At 56.1% G+C, this 15,869-nt stretch overlaps 1 protein-coding gene across 8 annotated transcripts in view; it reads right to left on the bottom strand.

Annotated features, from left to right (window-relative positions):
- The window catches only part of NDST1 (N-deacetylase and N-sulfotransferase 1), a 99,560-nt gene that overhangs the window by 26,656 nt on the left and 57,035 nt on the right, over nt 1-15,869 (bottom strand). For 6 of the 8 annotated variants that reach the window (XR_012896390.1, XM_075900554.1, XM_075900553.1 and 3 more), the window contains 2 exons: nt 3,441-4,293; nt 313-795 (listed from right to left, as the gene is read on the bottom strand). Coding sequence is in view for 7 of the 8 variants with exons in the window: in XM_075900554.1 (XP_075756669.1) it covers nt 313-795; nt 3,441-3,950 (993 nt within the window). In the remaining variant the exon portion in view is untranslated. Of the gene's footprint in view, nt 1-312; nt 796-3,440; nt 4,294-9,109; nt 9,129-12,442; nt 12,595-15,869 lie in introns of those variants that run through there. The other 2 variants (XM_075900556.1, XM_075900557.1) reach the window with 2 other exon arrangements.

The raw sequence follows: 15,869 nt of genomic DNA, 5'->3' as shown, positions 1-15,869 counted from the left end.
GACTTTGCTCTGAGCAGACTGGGCTCCGTGCAAGTGTCCCAGACGCACCCCTCGCCTTCGATCCGTGCACAATAGGATTTGTGCACCAGTGTCCCAACCACGACCCCAGCTCTTGCTCCATGCACCAGTATCCCAGACCTCCCGGCCCTGGCTCCATTCACCATCGGCTCTATGCCCTAGACACACACCCTTGGCCCTTGCTCTGTGCCCCAGTGTCCCAGACACCCTTGGCCCCTGCTCCAGGCACAGTGGTGACGTCAGGGTCGCCTCCCCCAAGAGCCCCGGCCGGCTGAGCGGTGCCCTTTGCGGTACCTTTACGTCTTCCACCTTCATGCGAGTGCCCTCCTTGCCCACGAAGATGTCGTCGATGTCCACCAGGAGGTAGCGGTCCAGGGGCAGGGAGAGCCTCTTGCCGGTCAGGAAGGAGACGGCGTCCACGAAGACCAGCTTGTGCAGCCAGAAGCTGAGGTTGTTCCCGAAGAGCACGCGCTGGATGCCGTCGTGCAGGCCCAGGTCCTGCACCACGGTGGTGTGCAGCGCGGCATCCACGCTCAGGTGCGGGATGGACTCGGCCGACTTGGTCTTGGCCAGGAGGACCGGCTCGTAGGTGGAGTGGTTGGACTGGAAGACGGTCCAGTCCTCCCCCGGCAGCAGGCCCTTCTCCACCTCGCTGGGGCGCGTGATGTACAGCAGGGGCGACTTGGGGTTGATGCTGCAGTCCTTCAGCCCCAGGTTGGAGTGGAGGAAGAGCGGGAAGCCCTTGAGCTGGGCGCTCAGCAAGCTGTTCTCGTTGGCCTGCCGGGGGAGAGCCCGCAGCGCGAATGAGCAAGGCCTCCGAGGGACCCAGGGAGCTAGGGGAGGACTGCCCCGGGGCATTTACAGGTGTGACTCCGGCCCCCGTGCTCACCTCCAGCCCCGCCCTCCCACCCCCGGGCCAGGCCACTGCCGGACTCAGACCCAAGTCGCACCTGGACAGGTCGAGGCAGCAACGCGGGGCCCACGGGAGGCCGGGGAACGGTTCAGCCCGGTCCGGGGGGGCAGGCAAGACAGACGGAAGAACCACAGCGTGCGGAAGCGGGAAAGGCAGCACGTCACAGGCTGCTTCCCAGCACCCCCCCGATCCCCTCCCTGGTGACAGACACACCCTAAATAGCCAGGGCCGCCTCCTCTTCCGCTGAAGAGGGCGCTGGCCTGTCCCCCACTGGCCATGGGAGAATTCTGCCGTCCCCAGTGCTCCCCTGCAACACGCCTCCGGCCGACAGGGCCTGTCACGCGGTGGGGGCACCGATCCTACGCCTGCCACTGAGAGCCCCCTTTCTGCTGGAACGGGACTCCCCCACACGCCCCTGTCCCACGCAGAGAGATTTCCAGGGGGGAGGCTGTTGCCCCCACACGCTGCCCCATCATCTACTGACATTTACGCTTCTCTCTCGTGCAGGGCGGTTAGGACGGAGGATCCTGTCAGAGGCTAAAAGGAGCCTGCTGGCTCCTGTCACACACACGGAGCTGCTGACAATTAGAAAGGCCGGGGGGGGGGGGAGGAAGCAGAGCCATGGGACAAGGCGTTTGATAAACCCCACGGATTCAGCAGACGCTGCCATGCCGGGCTCTCGGGAGGGGAGTTTTCCAGAGCAGGAGTTCGTGCGACTGACAGAGCCCTGGGGCCCGCGCTACGAAGGGGAGGCCTTGCCGCTAGGCTGGGGGCTTGGGGCGGGGGAGAGGCCTCAAGCGGCGCTGACGGGCGACTCCTCCGTCGAAGGGGCGGTGGGGTCAAAAGGAGGCTGCTGGGCGTGTGAGGGAAGCGGATTCCTCTGGCAGGGATCCAGAGAGTCCCTCGCACGCCGGGAGCACAGCTGGATCGCCGAGGGCCTCGCTCCGCGGGTGGGCTCAGCCCACGCTCCCGGCAGCGTCGCGTCTTCTCGAAGCAGCCGGGCCGGCCGAGGCAGGCCCGACGCCGGAGGGTGGGCATGTTCTATTTAGCCTGCTGGTTTCATAGGCAGCGGGGGTTTCCTCGCCCGTTGGCCCTGCGGCTGGACACGCTGTCCACCATCTGCTCCTGTGCCTCTCCTCCCGCCCCCCAAAGGGCCCGGGGGCTTCCCTGCACTGCCAGGGGCAGGGTCTCCACATCTCACAGGGACTCACCAGCTTCTTATTTACGAACTTCTGGGGCTCGATTCCAGGCCAAATTCTCTGGTATAAACAGGTGTATCCAGGGTGACCAGGTGTCCCAACGTTCTAGGGACAGTCCCGATATTTGGGGACTTGTCTTAGATCAGCGCCTATTCCCCCCCCCCCCATTCTGACTTTTCACATTTGCTCTCTGGGTGCCCCGGATGGATCTGCATCGGCTTCTAGGAGCCCCCTCTTGTTCCCAGCAGCAGCGGGCTGGGATCTCGATCTGCTGGTGCACCTGCGCCCACGGGGACGGGTTACGTCTCGAAATACAGCCCAAGTGACTGGACTCAGCCCAGTTTGCCTCAAGGGTCCGCCCCCCCCCCCCCAGCACTGCTTGGTGCTGGGAAATCCCGGGGCGAACGGAAGAGCGCGACGCAGAAGCGCCTCAACACCGGAGCTTTGTGCGAGGGGAAACGGGTTCCATGAGCCGCCCCGATGCCCGGGGAGCCAAACATCCGGAACAGGAGCCAGCCCCCTGCCCACAATCCGCCCCTGCACCCTGACGTGCAGAGAGACAGAAAGCAAGAGCAGGGGGCTGCTCTCCGTCGCGCCAAGGATCGGGCCAAGCTAACCCTTTGCACCTTTGGTCTGGGTGCGTCACCCCCTTGCAGGCCAAAAGGAGACGCCTCTCCCAGCTCGCTGCTGGGAGAACAGACAGCTCCCCGGGACCATGCGATCACCCTGCGGAGCTGGAGTAGGTGGCAGCCGAGCCTCCTCCCCACAGGGTGGGTCTGGAACTCTGCACCTGGCCCCAGCGGAGGGCACAGCTCCGACTCCAGGTTTATTAGGCTCCCCTGGGCAACACCTAAAACAAAGCAGCAGTCCCCGTGGAGCGTGCTCAGCGCGCGGGAGGAGCCTGCTGCTCTTGGGAGCAAACCACAACGATCTCTGGTCAGCTGGGCAGCCGGGACTCACCCAGCAAACGCCCGGGGCCCATGAAGGCCTGGGGAGAGCGTCTGCTACCGGTGTAGTCTGATGGGTCAAACCCACCCCTTTCCCCGACGCGTGCTCTCCGAGCTCTGCCGTCAGCTGCCTAGAAAGACCGGATCCGATTCCTCCCATGGCCAATCAACGTCTCATATTGTCTGTGCTCAGTGGCTTGTCTCCACAGAGTAATGGGACGGGACCGCAGCTAAGATTCCCCACCCCAGCGAGGCAGGGGACCCCGAACGGAAATAGACCCTGGGTTCTTCTGGCCCCCCCGCCCAGCCGAGAGAGCACGGCTCCCCAGATGGCCCGTTCCAGCCCCTTCCCGCCCCGTGTACCTTGAAGAAGCCGATGATCCCCACGCCGTACTCCACGCAGTACTTGTCCAGGAGCTCCCGGTTCCAGGCGTCCAGATTCACATACTTGAGGATGTTCTCGTAAATGATGAGCGCGAAGCGGCCCCGGTCCTTGTCGGTCAGGGTGGGCATGTCCCCCTTGCCGGGGGCGATCTCCGTCCGGTACTTGAAGCGGCTGGATTCCAAGATGGCGATGATCTCCTGGCCCAGCTGAGAGTACAGGCTCTCCACGAACACCAGCACCAAGGGGTCTGTGCGGGAGGAGTCGGCCACCTTGAGGGCCTTCAAGGGGAGCAGGCGGGAAGGAGCGATCTTGGGTTCGTCGCAGTCCGGGCCCGGGACGTCCCCGGAGGGCTCCAGGCCCCTTTTCCACCCATATAAATAATACGCAGAGATGAAAACACTGAGCAGGCAGAAGGCAAAGAGCAGGAGCAGCACTACCTGGGGGGACACCTGTCGGAAACCCCTGCGGAGCCTCCCCAGCACCGTCATCCTGGCCTCCGAGAAGCCAGGTTAGGTTCCTCCCTCCCCCCACCCCACCCCCCCCTCGTGTTCTCAGCCCCCTTCACAGGAACACCCAGGAACACGTTAAATACTGGCAGGCTGCGTGTGCATGGGCAGGCTCTCCCGCTGGCTGTCGGGTATCCCCCCTGCCTTTTTCATGTCACCATGGCAAATCCATTCGCAGGCCCCTGGCACAGCAGAAACACCCGCGGCGTCTCGGCATCGGCCTCGCTGGCTCTCCGGGGCCGGGCGAGCGGGCGTGTCTCTCAAGGGCATGTCGGCTCCCTGGGTCCATCCATGGTGGCCCAGTCCTGCTGCAACTCCGCACGCTCTGGGGAGAGAGAGACAGGGCGTAAGCAAGCATGCCTGGAAAGAGCAGGATTTCACACCCCTGGAAACCCAGGCTTTCACATCCCCAGTGCAGAGGAGGCTGCCTAAAGGGTAGGCGCTGCAGGAGATGTGGGGGGGTGTCACTACAGACTCAGAGGCAACACTGCACCTGCAAGTTACGTCACCGTGGAACCCATTTAACAGATCCCTCGGTGTGCTCATTTGCATCCCAGTACCCAGAATGCTTTTCAACTGTGGGACCCGAGCAGGGAGTGAGCGAGTGTGTGTATCTCAGAGGCAGCACAGCCTAGCGGTTCGAGCAAACAATGGCGAATCAAGAATTCCCGGGGTTTCATCCCGGTTCTGCTGTCTGGCTTTGGGCACGTCACAAGTGTCCCCACCTGTATAATGGAGATACCATCAGCTACCTGCTTGCCAGCTACCGGGGAGATAAGAGGAGTGTGAGAAGCTCTTTCCAGATCCATCCCGAGTCCAAGGCAATGTAAACGTGCACATATGGCTTCATTTAACAGCTGCTCTGGCCTCGCTTTCTCAGCCCTGCCTGCCTTTTCCAAGGCCTCTGCGGGAACTCTGCTAGATCTGACCTTTCAATGGCATGACTGTCCCAAAGCACTCACAAACTACACAGGTACGGCAGGGACAGGCAGGCGGCCAGCCAACTGGCAAATGGGTGTGTTGCACAACAGGGTGGGAGGGGAAATCCAGGCCAAGGTTGCCAGGACAAACCCCGCTCTGACAGAGGCTGGTGGGATCGTTCATGTCCCGGCAGAAGACAGGGCCTTGGCATTTGAAAGTTTCCTTTTGAAAGACACTGGCAGGGACCTGTGCTCCTCAGAGGGAGGAAGCCTCAACTCAGCAGGGACGGGAAGTCTGGGCTTCCCAGACCTCCGTGCAAAGGGGAAGGGTGGGGAGGGGCACGCACTGATTAACCGAGACACTCCACCGATGCTCCCGCTGATTGTCCGAGGCCTTGAGGCAGCCAGGGCCTGCCTACGTGCTTTCAAGCCAGGCCTATGCGGGAGCGCCTGTCTCGCTTGCCGGCCCACGGCAGCGTGAGAGAGGCCGCAACGTTACCCAGGCCCTGGCAGAAATCCACAGGGCCGAGCGGCATCTGCGCTGGCTTGGCTGCAGTGTGCAGCGCACGGCACTCGCCCCCCACTCTGCTCTGCCCAGAGACAGCCCGAGGGGCCAGAGAAGGAGGTCAGAGGCTCTCCTCGGGTTTCACACCTTAGCAGGTGGACAGGGGCTATTAATAGGCTCGGGTGAGTCAGCGGCAGCACAGGGAAGGCTCTCGCAAAGGCCGAACCACCTCTGCTTCAGCGCAGATCTTTGCTCGGCGGCTGCCTGCCCCCGGCTCTCCTCTCCCCCCCTCCCTGCGCGAGCGCAATGGACAGCTGCAGCAGAGCGGCAGATGCCGCGAGTTCCCACCCTCGCAGGCAGCAGGGGCTGCCGAAGGGGCGCGGAGACCTCCAGGGAAGCCGGCCCCACTCTCTCTGCAGCCAGGCATGCAGCATGGCGGGCACCACGCCGGGCAAGCCAACGGGCGCTTTCAAAATATCAGCCGGAGAAATAACAGGATTAAGTTTGGCCGACTGGGAAGTAACACGGATTAGACGTTGCGAATTTGCTGGGTAATCCCGTCACTCCTGCCTTTGCATGGAGCCAGGCGAGCACAGACCCGCTATTGCCGTAGCCTCGGGGCCAGTCAGAGGGGAAGCTACATACAGCCCCCGTCCCGACATATTGCATGCTCCCAGGCGCTGTCTGGACTGGTTACACTGTATCAGGAGGCGTGACTGCAGCCCGCAGAGGCACAGACCAAAGCCAGCTTGTGTGAGCCCATGCACCTGCCCCATGTAGCCCAGCCCGTTGCACTGCCTCCAGCTAGTTCTGATCTAGCTATAGCACAGCTAGCTTGGATAGCGCGATACCTACTGCTCTATAAGAGCGGCCGTACTGAGTAAAACCAAAGGTTCATGTAGCCCAGTGTCCTGCGACAGTGGCCAATACCAGATGCCCCAGAGGGAGGGATCACAACAGGTAATCCTCATGAGCTCCCTCCCCTGTCTCCAGAGAAACAGAAGCTAGGGACAGCATTCCTACACATCCTGGCTAATAGCCACTGATGGACCTAACCTCCATGAATCTATCTAGCACTTTTTTGAACCCTGTTAAAGTTCTAGCTTTCACCACATCCTCTGGCAAGGAGTTCCACAGGTTGACTGTGTGCTGAGTAAAGAAAAACTTTCTTTTTTGTTTTAAACCTGCTGCCTATCACGTCCTGCGTGCAGAATACCCCCCCCCCCTCCATCCACCTACCAATGGGGATCCTCCCCCCACTTCTTACACATCAACCCGGGGTCCAGCCCAGCAAGCAGGATCGAGTGGGACTTGCATCCCAAGGCGTCAAGACGAAAGGAGCGGGCTAAGCAGCTAAGGGTGTAAAACAAAGCAACTCCCACCCCCTCACCAGGCTTCCCAGTGTGAAAGTGGCACCCGCCTGGATTTCCCTACCCATCAGGAAGCAGGCAGCATGGATCTCAGGGAGCCAAAGCCACACCACCTTCCACGAAACCGGAGTCAGAAACTGACCAGAATGGAGCCCCAAGCACTGATGAAATCACAGGTGCCCTGGCAATTCAGGAGAAGCCAAAATAAATGGAATTGTGTCTCCCCCTCCTCCCTCCCCCCCCCCCCCAGCTTGGCTCCAGCCGCGGAGCAGAGCGATTGGCACGAGAGCCAAGCTGGGAGAAAAGAAAAGGGAGAAGTCCCTGCCCCCTAAGCAATGAGGGACACTCCTTTGCCACCCTTCCCAATTATAACTCACTTTCGAGAGAAATGAGGCTTTCCCCATTCACATTTCCATGCCCCCTGCCTGTCCCTGCTCCGTCTCTTGGTCTCCTTGCCCAGCACAGCCGTCATGCTGAGCATATGGCGATCCTCAAGACTTCAGATAACTGCCGGAGTTCCTAATGCAGCTCAGAGCCGTTGGGGTGCACGACTCTGGTTCGGAGAAAGCTGGCTCTGCTCACCCAGCTCCTAAGGTCTTTCACTCCACCCCAGCCTCAGCCTATGCCCCGCCTCCCTTGCCTTTTGCCATTTCTCCCAAGCAGGACAGAAGCCCATACATCCCTAGAGTTGAACGTTCACACTCGTGAACAGAGTTGAAGGGAGGCAGTAAGTTAGCCAGGGTGAGTCTCTGCAACAGACTCCCAGTCCAGACTGATACAGATACAGGCTAAGGCCACATCTTCACTCTAGGGAAGAACGACGCTGTCATAATCGATCTGCCGGAGTTCGATTTAGCGGGTCTAGTTAAGACCCGCTAAATCGAATTCAGAGGGTGCCCCTATCAGCAGCTGGTACTCCTGCTCCTGCGAGGAGTAAGGGAAGCCAATGGGAATGTTTGTTCCGGTTGGCCTCCCACTATGGGGGACAGTGGAGAAATTAGAATCAAGGTACCTTGACTCCAGCTACGTAATTAATGTAACTGGAGTTGCATATCTTGATTTGACCTTCCCCTGTAAAGTAGGCCTGACCTAACAGATCTAGAGAGAGGTCTGAGTCAAACACACCTGAACTGTGGGAAAATTCACAGTTAGAATATAAGAACATAAGAACGGCCGTACTGGGTCAGACCAAAGGTCCTTCTAGCCCAGTATCCTGTCTGTCGACAGTGGCCAGCACCAAGTGCCCCAGAGAGGGTGGACTGAAGACAATGATCAAGTGATTTGTCTCCTGCCATCCCTCTCCAGCCTCTGACAAACAGAGGCCCAGGACACCATTTTATCCCCTGGCTAATACCCCCCTTTTATGGACCTAACCTCCATGAAATTATCTAGCTTCTCTTTAAACTAGATAATTTCTATTATAGTCCTAGCCTTCACAGCCTCCTCTGGCAAGGAGTTCCACAGGTTGACTACACGCTGTGCAAAGAAGAACTTTCTTTTATTAGTTTTAAACCTGCTACCCATTAATTTCATTTGGTGTCCTCTAGTTCTTCTATTTAGGGAACTAATAAATAACTTTTCTTTATCCGCCCTCTCCACACCACTCATGATTTTATAGACCTCTATCATATCCCCCCTCAGTCTCCTCTTCTCTAAACTGAAAAGTCCCAGTCGTTTTAACCTCTCCTCATATGGGACCCGTTCCAAACCCCTAATCATTTTAGTTGCCCTTTTCTGAACCCTTTCCAAGGCCAAAATCTCTTTTTTGAGGTGAGGAGACCACATCTGTACACAGTATTCAAGATGTGGGCGTACCATAGTTTTATACAGGGGCAGTAAGATATTCCGGGTCTTATTTTCTATCCCTTTCCTAATAATTCCTAGCATCCTATTTAGGAATTTGTCACCTGAGGCTTCTCTGTCAGGCAATGAGAAAGCTACCAGTGACTTGTAATCCCAGCTGATCATAAAACAAACAATTTTCAAACTTTTTTGTGAAAAGTGTCTCCTATTTTTAGCTCAAAAATTTGAATTCTGCCAACTCTGTCTGTAACAGACAAGCAAGATCAGCAGATCATCCTTGCCCTTCATCTCTGTGCAAGGAAAACAAAAGCATATGCAGTGCACGCTCTCCTGTTATTTTAAGCTGGCATTTTGAGTTATACATACAGTTGATCCCTGCAGAAAACCAACCACTCCCCTCCCCCCCCACCCACATGCAAGCCAGGGAGAACAAACAACATTTTGGGGAGCCATCGCATGCGACCTTATTCAGTCCAGTCATCTGAACATACAGGAATGAGACCTGTGAGAAATGCTAATTGACTACCGCGGTGCAATTCTCACCAGAGATGTCTGTTCTGCCTCAATCGTTCTCTGACTATAAATCATAAGAACGGTCATACTGACTCAGATCAAAGGTCCATCTAGTCCAGTAACCTGTCTGCCAATAGTGGCCAATGCCAGAATCCCCAGAGGGAGTAAACACAACAGGTTATAATCATGTGATCCCTCCCCAGTCACCCATTTCCAGACAAAAAGGAGCTAAAGACACCATTCTTACCCATCCTGGCTAATAGCCATTGATGGAACTAAGATCCATGAATTTTTCTAGCTCTTTTTTGAACCCTGTTAAAGTCCTGGTCTTCACAACATCCTCTGGCAAGGAGTTCCAAAGGTTGACTGTGCCTTGGGTGAAGAAAAACTTCCCTTTTTGTTTGTTTTAAACCTGCTACCTACTAATTTAATTTGGTGACCCTTAGTTCTTATATTATGGGAACAAGTAAATAACTATTCCTTATTCACTTTTTTCCATACCAATCATGATTTTATAGACCTCTATCATACCCCCCCCCCCCGTCTCCTCTTTTCTAAGCTGAAAAGTCCAAGTCTTTTTAATCTCCCTTCATATGGGACCCATTCCAAACCCCTCATCATTTGTTGCCCTTTTCTGAACCTTTTCCAACACCAAGATATCTTTTTTGAGATGAGGCGACCACATCTGTACACAGTATTCAAGATGTGGGCGTGCCATGGTTTTATACAGAGGCAATAAGATATTCTCGGTCTTATTCTCTATCCCTTTTTTAAATGATTCCTAACATTCTATTTGCTTCTTTGACTGCCGCTGCACATTGAGTGGCTGTTTTCAAGAACTAACCACAATGCTTCCAAGATCTCTCGAGTAGTTGTAAAATCTTCTTATTCATAATGGCTATCTACAGATTATACCCACACAAGTAAACAAAACAGCCTATGTGGTTAAAAAGAACCCCGGTATCAAAACCTCACACTCAGACACCCCAGAAGTAAGCCACCATTACCCTGAGCCAACAGAATTCTCTGCAGACCTCCCTTTTCTGCTCTTCTATATAATCATTTCTATCTCTGATTCCCCTACTCATGTTACAGTCATAGCTGTTATTAAACCATCTATTTCTGTATTAGGCCACATCTTCACTCTGGGGAAGATCGCGCCACTCCTGTGATCAATTTGCTGGACTTTGATTTAGCAAGTCTAGTTAAGACATGCTAAATCAAACTCAGAGGGTGCCCCCGCAGGAGCTCCTGCTTCTGCGAGGAGCAAGGCAAGCAGACGGGAGCATTTGCTCCCATCGGCCTCCTGCTGGAGGGATGCGGCTAAGCTCGGCTTAAGGTAAGCTGACCCCAGCTACGTATTCTGCTAAGATAGAGCTGTGTACCTTAAGCAGGACTGCCGGGTCTGGTGTAGACCTGGCCTTAGCAATCCCATTTCACACCTGGGAGATCTTCCTATCGCCCACTACTCCTAAATGACAATGCAGCATGCCGGTCCCTCTGTACCCCAGAAGGGCAGAAGAAAGGCCAAGTAGTCGCATCACTCTCTCTCTCTACCCAGCTTACGTGTTCTAGAAACCTCCAGGCCTCAGCCCGCCAGTGCTCAGTCCTGCCTCAGTTAGCCTAAGCTGTCTTCAGACTCAGCGCCCCTGACAAGGTGCTGATGCTAATGAATGAAATGCTCCTGTGGCCACAGAGATACCATGGCAACACCACACGATTAGGAAACACAACTGTACCCTCCCTGCACCACAACAACCCTCCTCTTCTCTGCCGTGCAAACTGGTGAGGAAGGGGCAGGCGAGAGGGGAGGACGGCAGATGCACCGAGCAATGGATCATTACCCTTTTCATGAGAAGGGCAACGCCCCATTTCTTCGGGGCTGGAGCGCTAGGTCACTTCTTGCAGGAGGAGAGCCAGCAAGGACACAGCTGGTCACCATCCCTGCTGTGCAACAGAGCCTGTGTCAAGTCTGGGATCATTTGGAAGAAACCACAAGCCCGGAGTGTCTCTCGCCAGCCTTGACAATGCAAAACTCGGATCCAAATTCAGCCGCTTCCCAGTCCTGTGGGTGAGTGCCTGTTCTACGCCAGACACCATCAGGCAGCTGTGGAGTGCCACCGAGTGCTCGCGCTTAGGGGGCGTTTCTACCGCACTGTTACCAAAGCCCTTACCCCCCCTATCATTCATCCACAACAAAAAGTCTCTGACTTTGGGGTGGCGGTGGAGTGTTAAGCCTGGGCTAGCTGACCTGGCTAGCGGGGTGCCGTTAGTGAGAAGCCGGACTCTGCTTTAATTTGGGCTGGAGCCCACTCACTTTGCAGCAAAGACTGCAGGCACAAAGGCCACTCCAACAGCGACAGTCCTCCAGCGCCTTCCCACAATTCCCCCCAAGGACAGTCAAGTGTTCCCACAACCGACAGGGAAGAACCCTACAGCAGGGGTTCTCAAACTTTAGTACTGGCGGGACCCCTTTCACAGAGCAAGTCCCCCCCCTTGCCAATTGAAAACACTTTCTGATAAAAGCTGGAGGCAAAGCGGGGGCCTGGGGTGGAGGTTGACCGTTTGCAACCCCCCCATTCAGTAACCATGCAACCCTCCGAGGGATCCCGGGACCCAGTTTGAGAACCCCCGTCCTACAGCATCTCAGATAAAGAACCCCAGGACACGTGCCCCAGACACACCGGTGAGGAAACATTGAGAATGCGGCTTTGCCAGGGGCCAGGCCACCTGCTGCTCATCCCGCTTCACCGTGCAACGTGTGGTCCAGGACAGATGAGGCACGGCTGGTCGTTGTGCCCAGCTGCCGTTCTCACCTCGTGGGTCCCCACGGACAGCGTTGCCACATACATTTTCATCTTCCCAAAGCTGGACGAACCAGACACGGGCAACCTGTTCGCAGCCGATCTCTAGGCTCCCATGCTTCCTGCCGGCCTCGTGTTTAGGCCGAAGCCTCTTCGGAGCAGGGGTCTTGTCTTTTGGTCCGTGTGTAAGCCCCACATGTCCCTGGCACAGAGAAGCTGAGTGCCAGCCCGCAGGGGTGCACACTTTGGGTCGGATCGACAGGAGGCCACGCGGCTATAAACGCACACAACAGAGCTCAGTCCCTTAAGCACAGCTCAGCAACTTCCGCTTAGCAGCTCCATTCAGCCAGTGAGACAGGGTTTCCCAGGGCGACAGCTGTTTGAGTAACAAGAGTGCTGCCACGTTTGAACAAATTCCTCCGCAGAAGCACAATAATAATACTTAGCACTTTTAATCTCCCATGTGCTTATCAGACATTAGTTAACCATTCACCTCCCTCACTCCTGGCAAACAAAGTCCAGCAGCACTGGATGCGGATGGGAAAATGTACGTACGTACACACACAATCTCTAGCTCTATATTGATCCCCCGAGAGAGAGCTAGAGAGAGAGAGAGATGGAACCATTTATCAAGTCACAAAACCCGCCAGCGATTCCTCCTCGGTTTCTTATTTCTTTCCTCATGCAAGATGGTACCATTCCAACCAGCCTCCTCCTGCCGTCACCCATGTTCCTCCTGCACGGAATAAAGTCACAAGTCCTCGTTAGTGACATCAGAGTTCCCATGGCTACCGGCTGGGAAGTGACAGCCAACAGATTTAATGTGGATGCATAGAGAGGCAGAAAAGGAGACAGTTACTGACAGGAAGAGATTATGCATTTGTTTTTAATCACCTGTAAGAGAGACAGGGGAAGGGGGGTGCGAGGAAGGGCTGCATTCAAATCAGCCAGGGCTTTCAGAAGGAGGGCTCATTACCGCACAGCGCTTTAAGAACTTGTTTGGTTTTTAATTCACTGTTTGTAACAATCAGACACTGGACTCTGGGCATTGACAGCTGCTTCCTTAGCGGAATTTTCCATCCCTTCATGGCACATGCACACACAAGGCCGCTTTCCTAAGGCTCCTCCCAAGTCGCTGGCTAGAGCAGGGGTGGGCAATCATTTTTTATCGGGAGGGTCACTCCAAGGCTTGGGTAAGTGGTCACGGTCCGCACTTTTCTATGGAGGCGGTGCAGGATCTGGGACAGAGGATGGGTGCAGAAGGGAGCTTGGGATTCGGGTTCAGGAGAGAGTGTGGGATCTGTGAGGGTAAAGGAGGGGGTGCGAAGCATGCAAAGTGCAGAAAGGCAGATAGAGCAGCCAGCTGCTCTGAGCTCTGGAGCTGCTCCCTGCCTATGGGTCCAGTGGGCTGGGCCACAAGCAGGTTGAAAGGCTTGGTGGCTGTATCTGGCCCATCCCGGGGTAGAGGCGCTGGGCTTGTCATTGAACCTCACAAGCGGTTGGCTAGCTACATGAGGCCAGACTGGCTCTCAGGTATATGGGGGCAAGTGAGAGCAGAATTCTCCACATAGCCCATTGGCTTCCCCCGGCAGGTCTTTCAAGGTACCACGTAACTGGGAGTTAAGCAAACTGGGCTCTATTCCTGGTTCTGCCTCTGAGGCCGGGGGAATCACATTTTCAAACAAGCCCATGAATGTTCAATGCCTCTGGATTGCAGATGCCTCATGCAAGACCCTGAGGCCTGGTTTTCGGAGGCGTGAGTACTGGCTGTCCCCATGGAAGCCAATGAGAATGCTCTCCAAGCTGAGCAGAGCTGCAGGTCTCTGCCACTGGCCTGCTGGGTGACCCTGGTCAAGCCATTTTCCACGCTGTGCCTCAGTTTCCCCTCCCCGCTCCTGGTCTTGTCTATTTAGCTTGTGAGCTCTTTGTCGCAGGGGCCCATCTCGCTGCGTTTGTACTGTACCTGGCGCAACAGAGCCTCTGCTGAGATAGGGGCCTCGGTGCAGCCAAAACTCAATCCAATGGGCTGCTGCTGTTGGCACCTTGTGGAAAAGGGAACCGAAACCTCCCTTATGGAATTTCCACAGGCCCAGCGACAGGGACAGAAAATCACCAGCGAAAGGCGGTCGGATTCCGGGCTGAGCAACACTGGGACAGTTCAAGATTTGTTTTTTCCACCTCCCCGCCTCCTCTGGAGCAGCGGAAAATAGTTGCACATGTCGAGAGGCCTTTTCCCTTGACACAAATTAGTTCCACTCAAAACTTCAGGTCTGCGGTTTGCCACTAAAGCAGAAAGTCGGATTCAACTTTGGGCCTCTTCAAGTCACTGCCTGGAACGTGTTCTCTGGTCCCTGTGGTGCCGAGCAGAACAGGCAGGCGTCCAGCTCGGCATGGCCCTCCAGAATAAAGTAGCAATGGCGGCAAGGACACGGCGGCAACTCCCCACTGAATGCCCTAGTGAGCTTTTCCAAGCCCCCGAGGGGCTGCAGAACACGCGTGCCGGAGTGTGCAGGCTCCATGGGATGGACTATTCTGGCAGGAGACGGGAGTCCAAAGGGCCTTGGCTGGTTTACAGAGGCTGGGTGCCCTTCATAAAGCACCTCCTCTCTCCTCCACTATCCTCCAGCACATTTCCCCCTGGGGCAGGGAGTCAAAACAGTACGCGACACAGGAGGGGACGGGCTCTTTGAAAAGGGACCGTCGAGGTTCCCACAATTCCACCGGTGCTAAAACCAGCCTCCACAGCTGCTCTTTCAATCTCCTTCTGCTCCTCCCCATGGAAGCTGCCACATTGTGACTGTGCTCATGCCCCACTTCCAGAGGCAGCCTGCCACCGCAGAGGGGCAGCCACAGACAGGCATGTGAATGGGGCCTCTGTTCCCAAACCGTGGCCAGCGCTGGTCCTCCGAACCAGCCAGAGTGCTCCAAAATAGACAAGAACCCTGCTCTATCCATTCATCTGGAAGGGCAACACTTGGACTCACTTCTCTGCAGGGGGTGAAGAGTGAAGCAGTGACAGAGCCCTGATGGGTTAGCATGCCGCGATCTACTGCCTGCTTACCCCACGGCTTTCCCTGCTGATGGACAGGCAGCGGTGGTGGCGAATGACGGAGCACGATTTGCCTAACTTCGGCAAGGCCTCAGGAAGTGAGAGTCTGGCTCCTGTCGACACAGCCGGCCTGCGGTTGACAGCTGGGGAGGACGGAAGCCCTACGCAGGCGTGCCTGCTAAAAACAAGCTGCTTGGCTAGATGCAAGAGTAAGCTCGTCAAATGGGACACTGGATTTAATAAATCAATTACCGGGCTGTCTATACACTTGGGAGTAAAGGGTTAACTGGTTACCAGGAAGCATCATCCGTACAGTGCCTCCCCACCCCCTAAACAGGGGGAGCGCCCTGCCTGCCGCATGGCATGGTGGGCCCAGCCTGGTTTGCCCGGAGCACCCCATAGTATGATGGGCCCAGCTGGGATAGAGCAGCCCCTCCACCTGCATTGTGGGGCACTACGCCAGCCCAACCGGGCCCACCGCGCTGCATCATGGGGGGGTTCTCCAATCCGGCCCCGCCTACTGTGCCCGCTGTGGGCAGGGGGCCACACCAACCTGGCCCATTGTGACACAGATGGGGGGCCCACTCCAACCTGAAGCGGCTCTCCCACCCGAGGGATCCAGGTTAACCAGTTAAATGGAACGTTTCACTAGTTAACTTTTTAAAGAGGATTTTACAACCCTGCTCTAAACACAGATGATCAGACCCAGATCGAGGTCCGCGAAGGCGCAGTCGCCCGGTCTGCCAAACCTCGCAATGAAGCTATGCCTGACCGTCAGTCAGCTGGCATTTAAATAGCTTGCCACTGCAGAATTCCCAAGGATTGCCAGGGTGAAATCCTGACCCCCACTAAAGTCCATGGGAATTCTGATATTGATTTCAAGGGGCTGCAAGTCACCCTAAAGCGACAAAGTCGCCCTCCTCTGCAAAATTTGACT

This window comes from Pelodiscus sinensis, chromosome 17, assembly GCF_049634645.1.
Source record: "Pelodiscus sinensis isolate JC-2024 chromosome 17, ASM4963464v1, whole genome shotgun sequence".
Taxonomy (NCBI): Eukaryota; Metazoa; Chordata; order Testudines; family Trionychidae; genus Pelodiscus; species Pelodiscus sinensis.
Note: the sequence above shows the minus strand (reverse complement) of the source record. Positions and strands in the feature narration are given on the sequence as shown.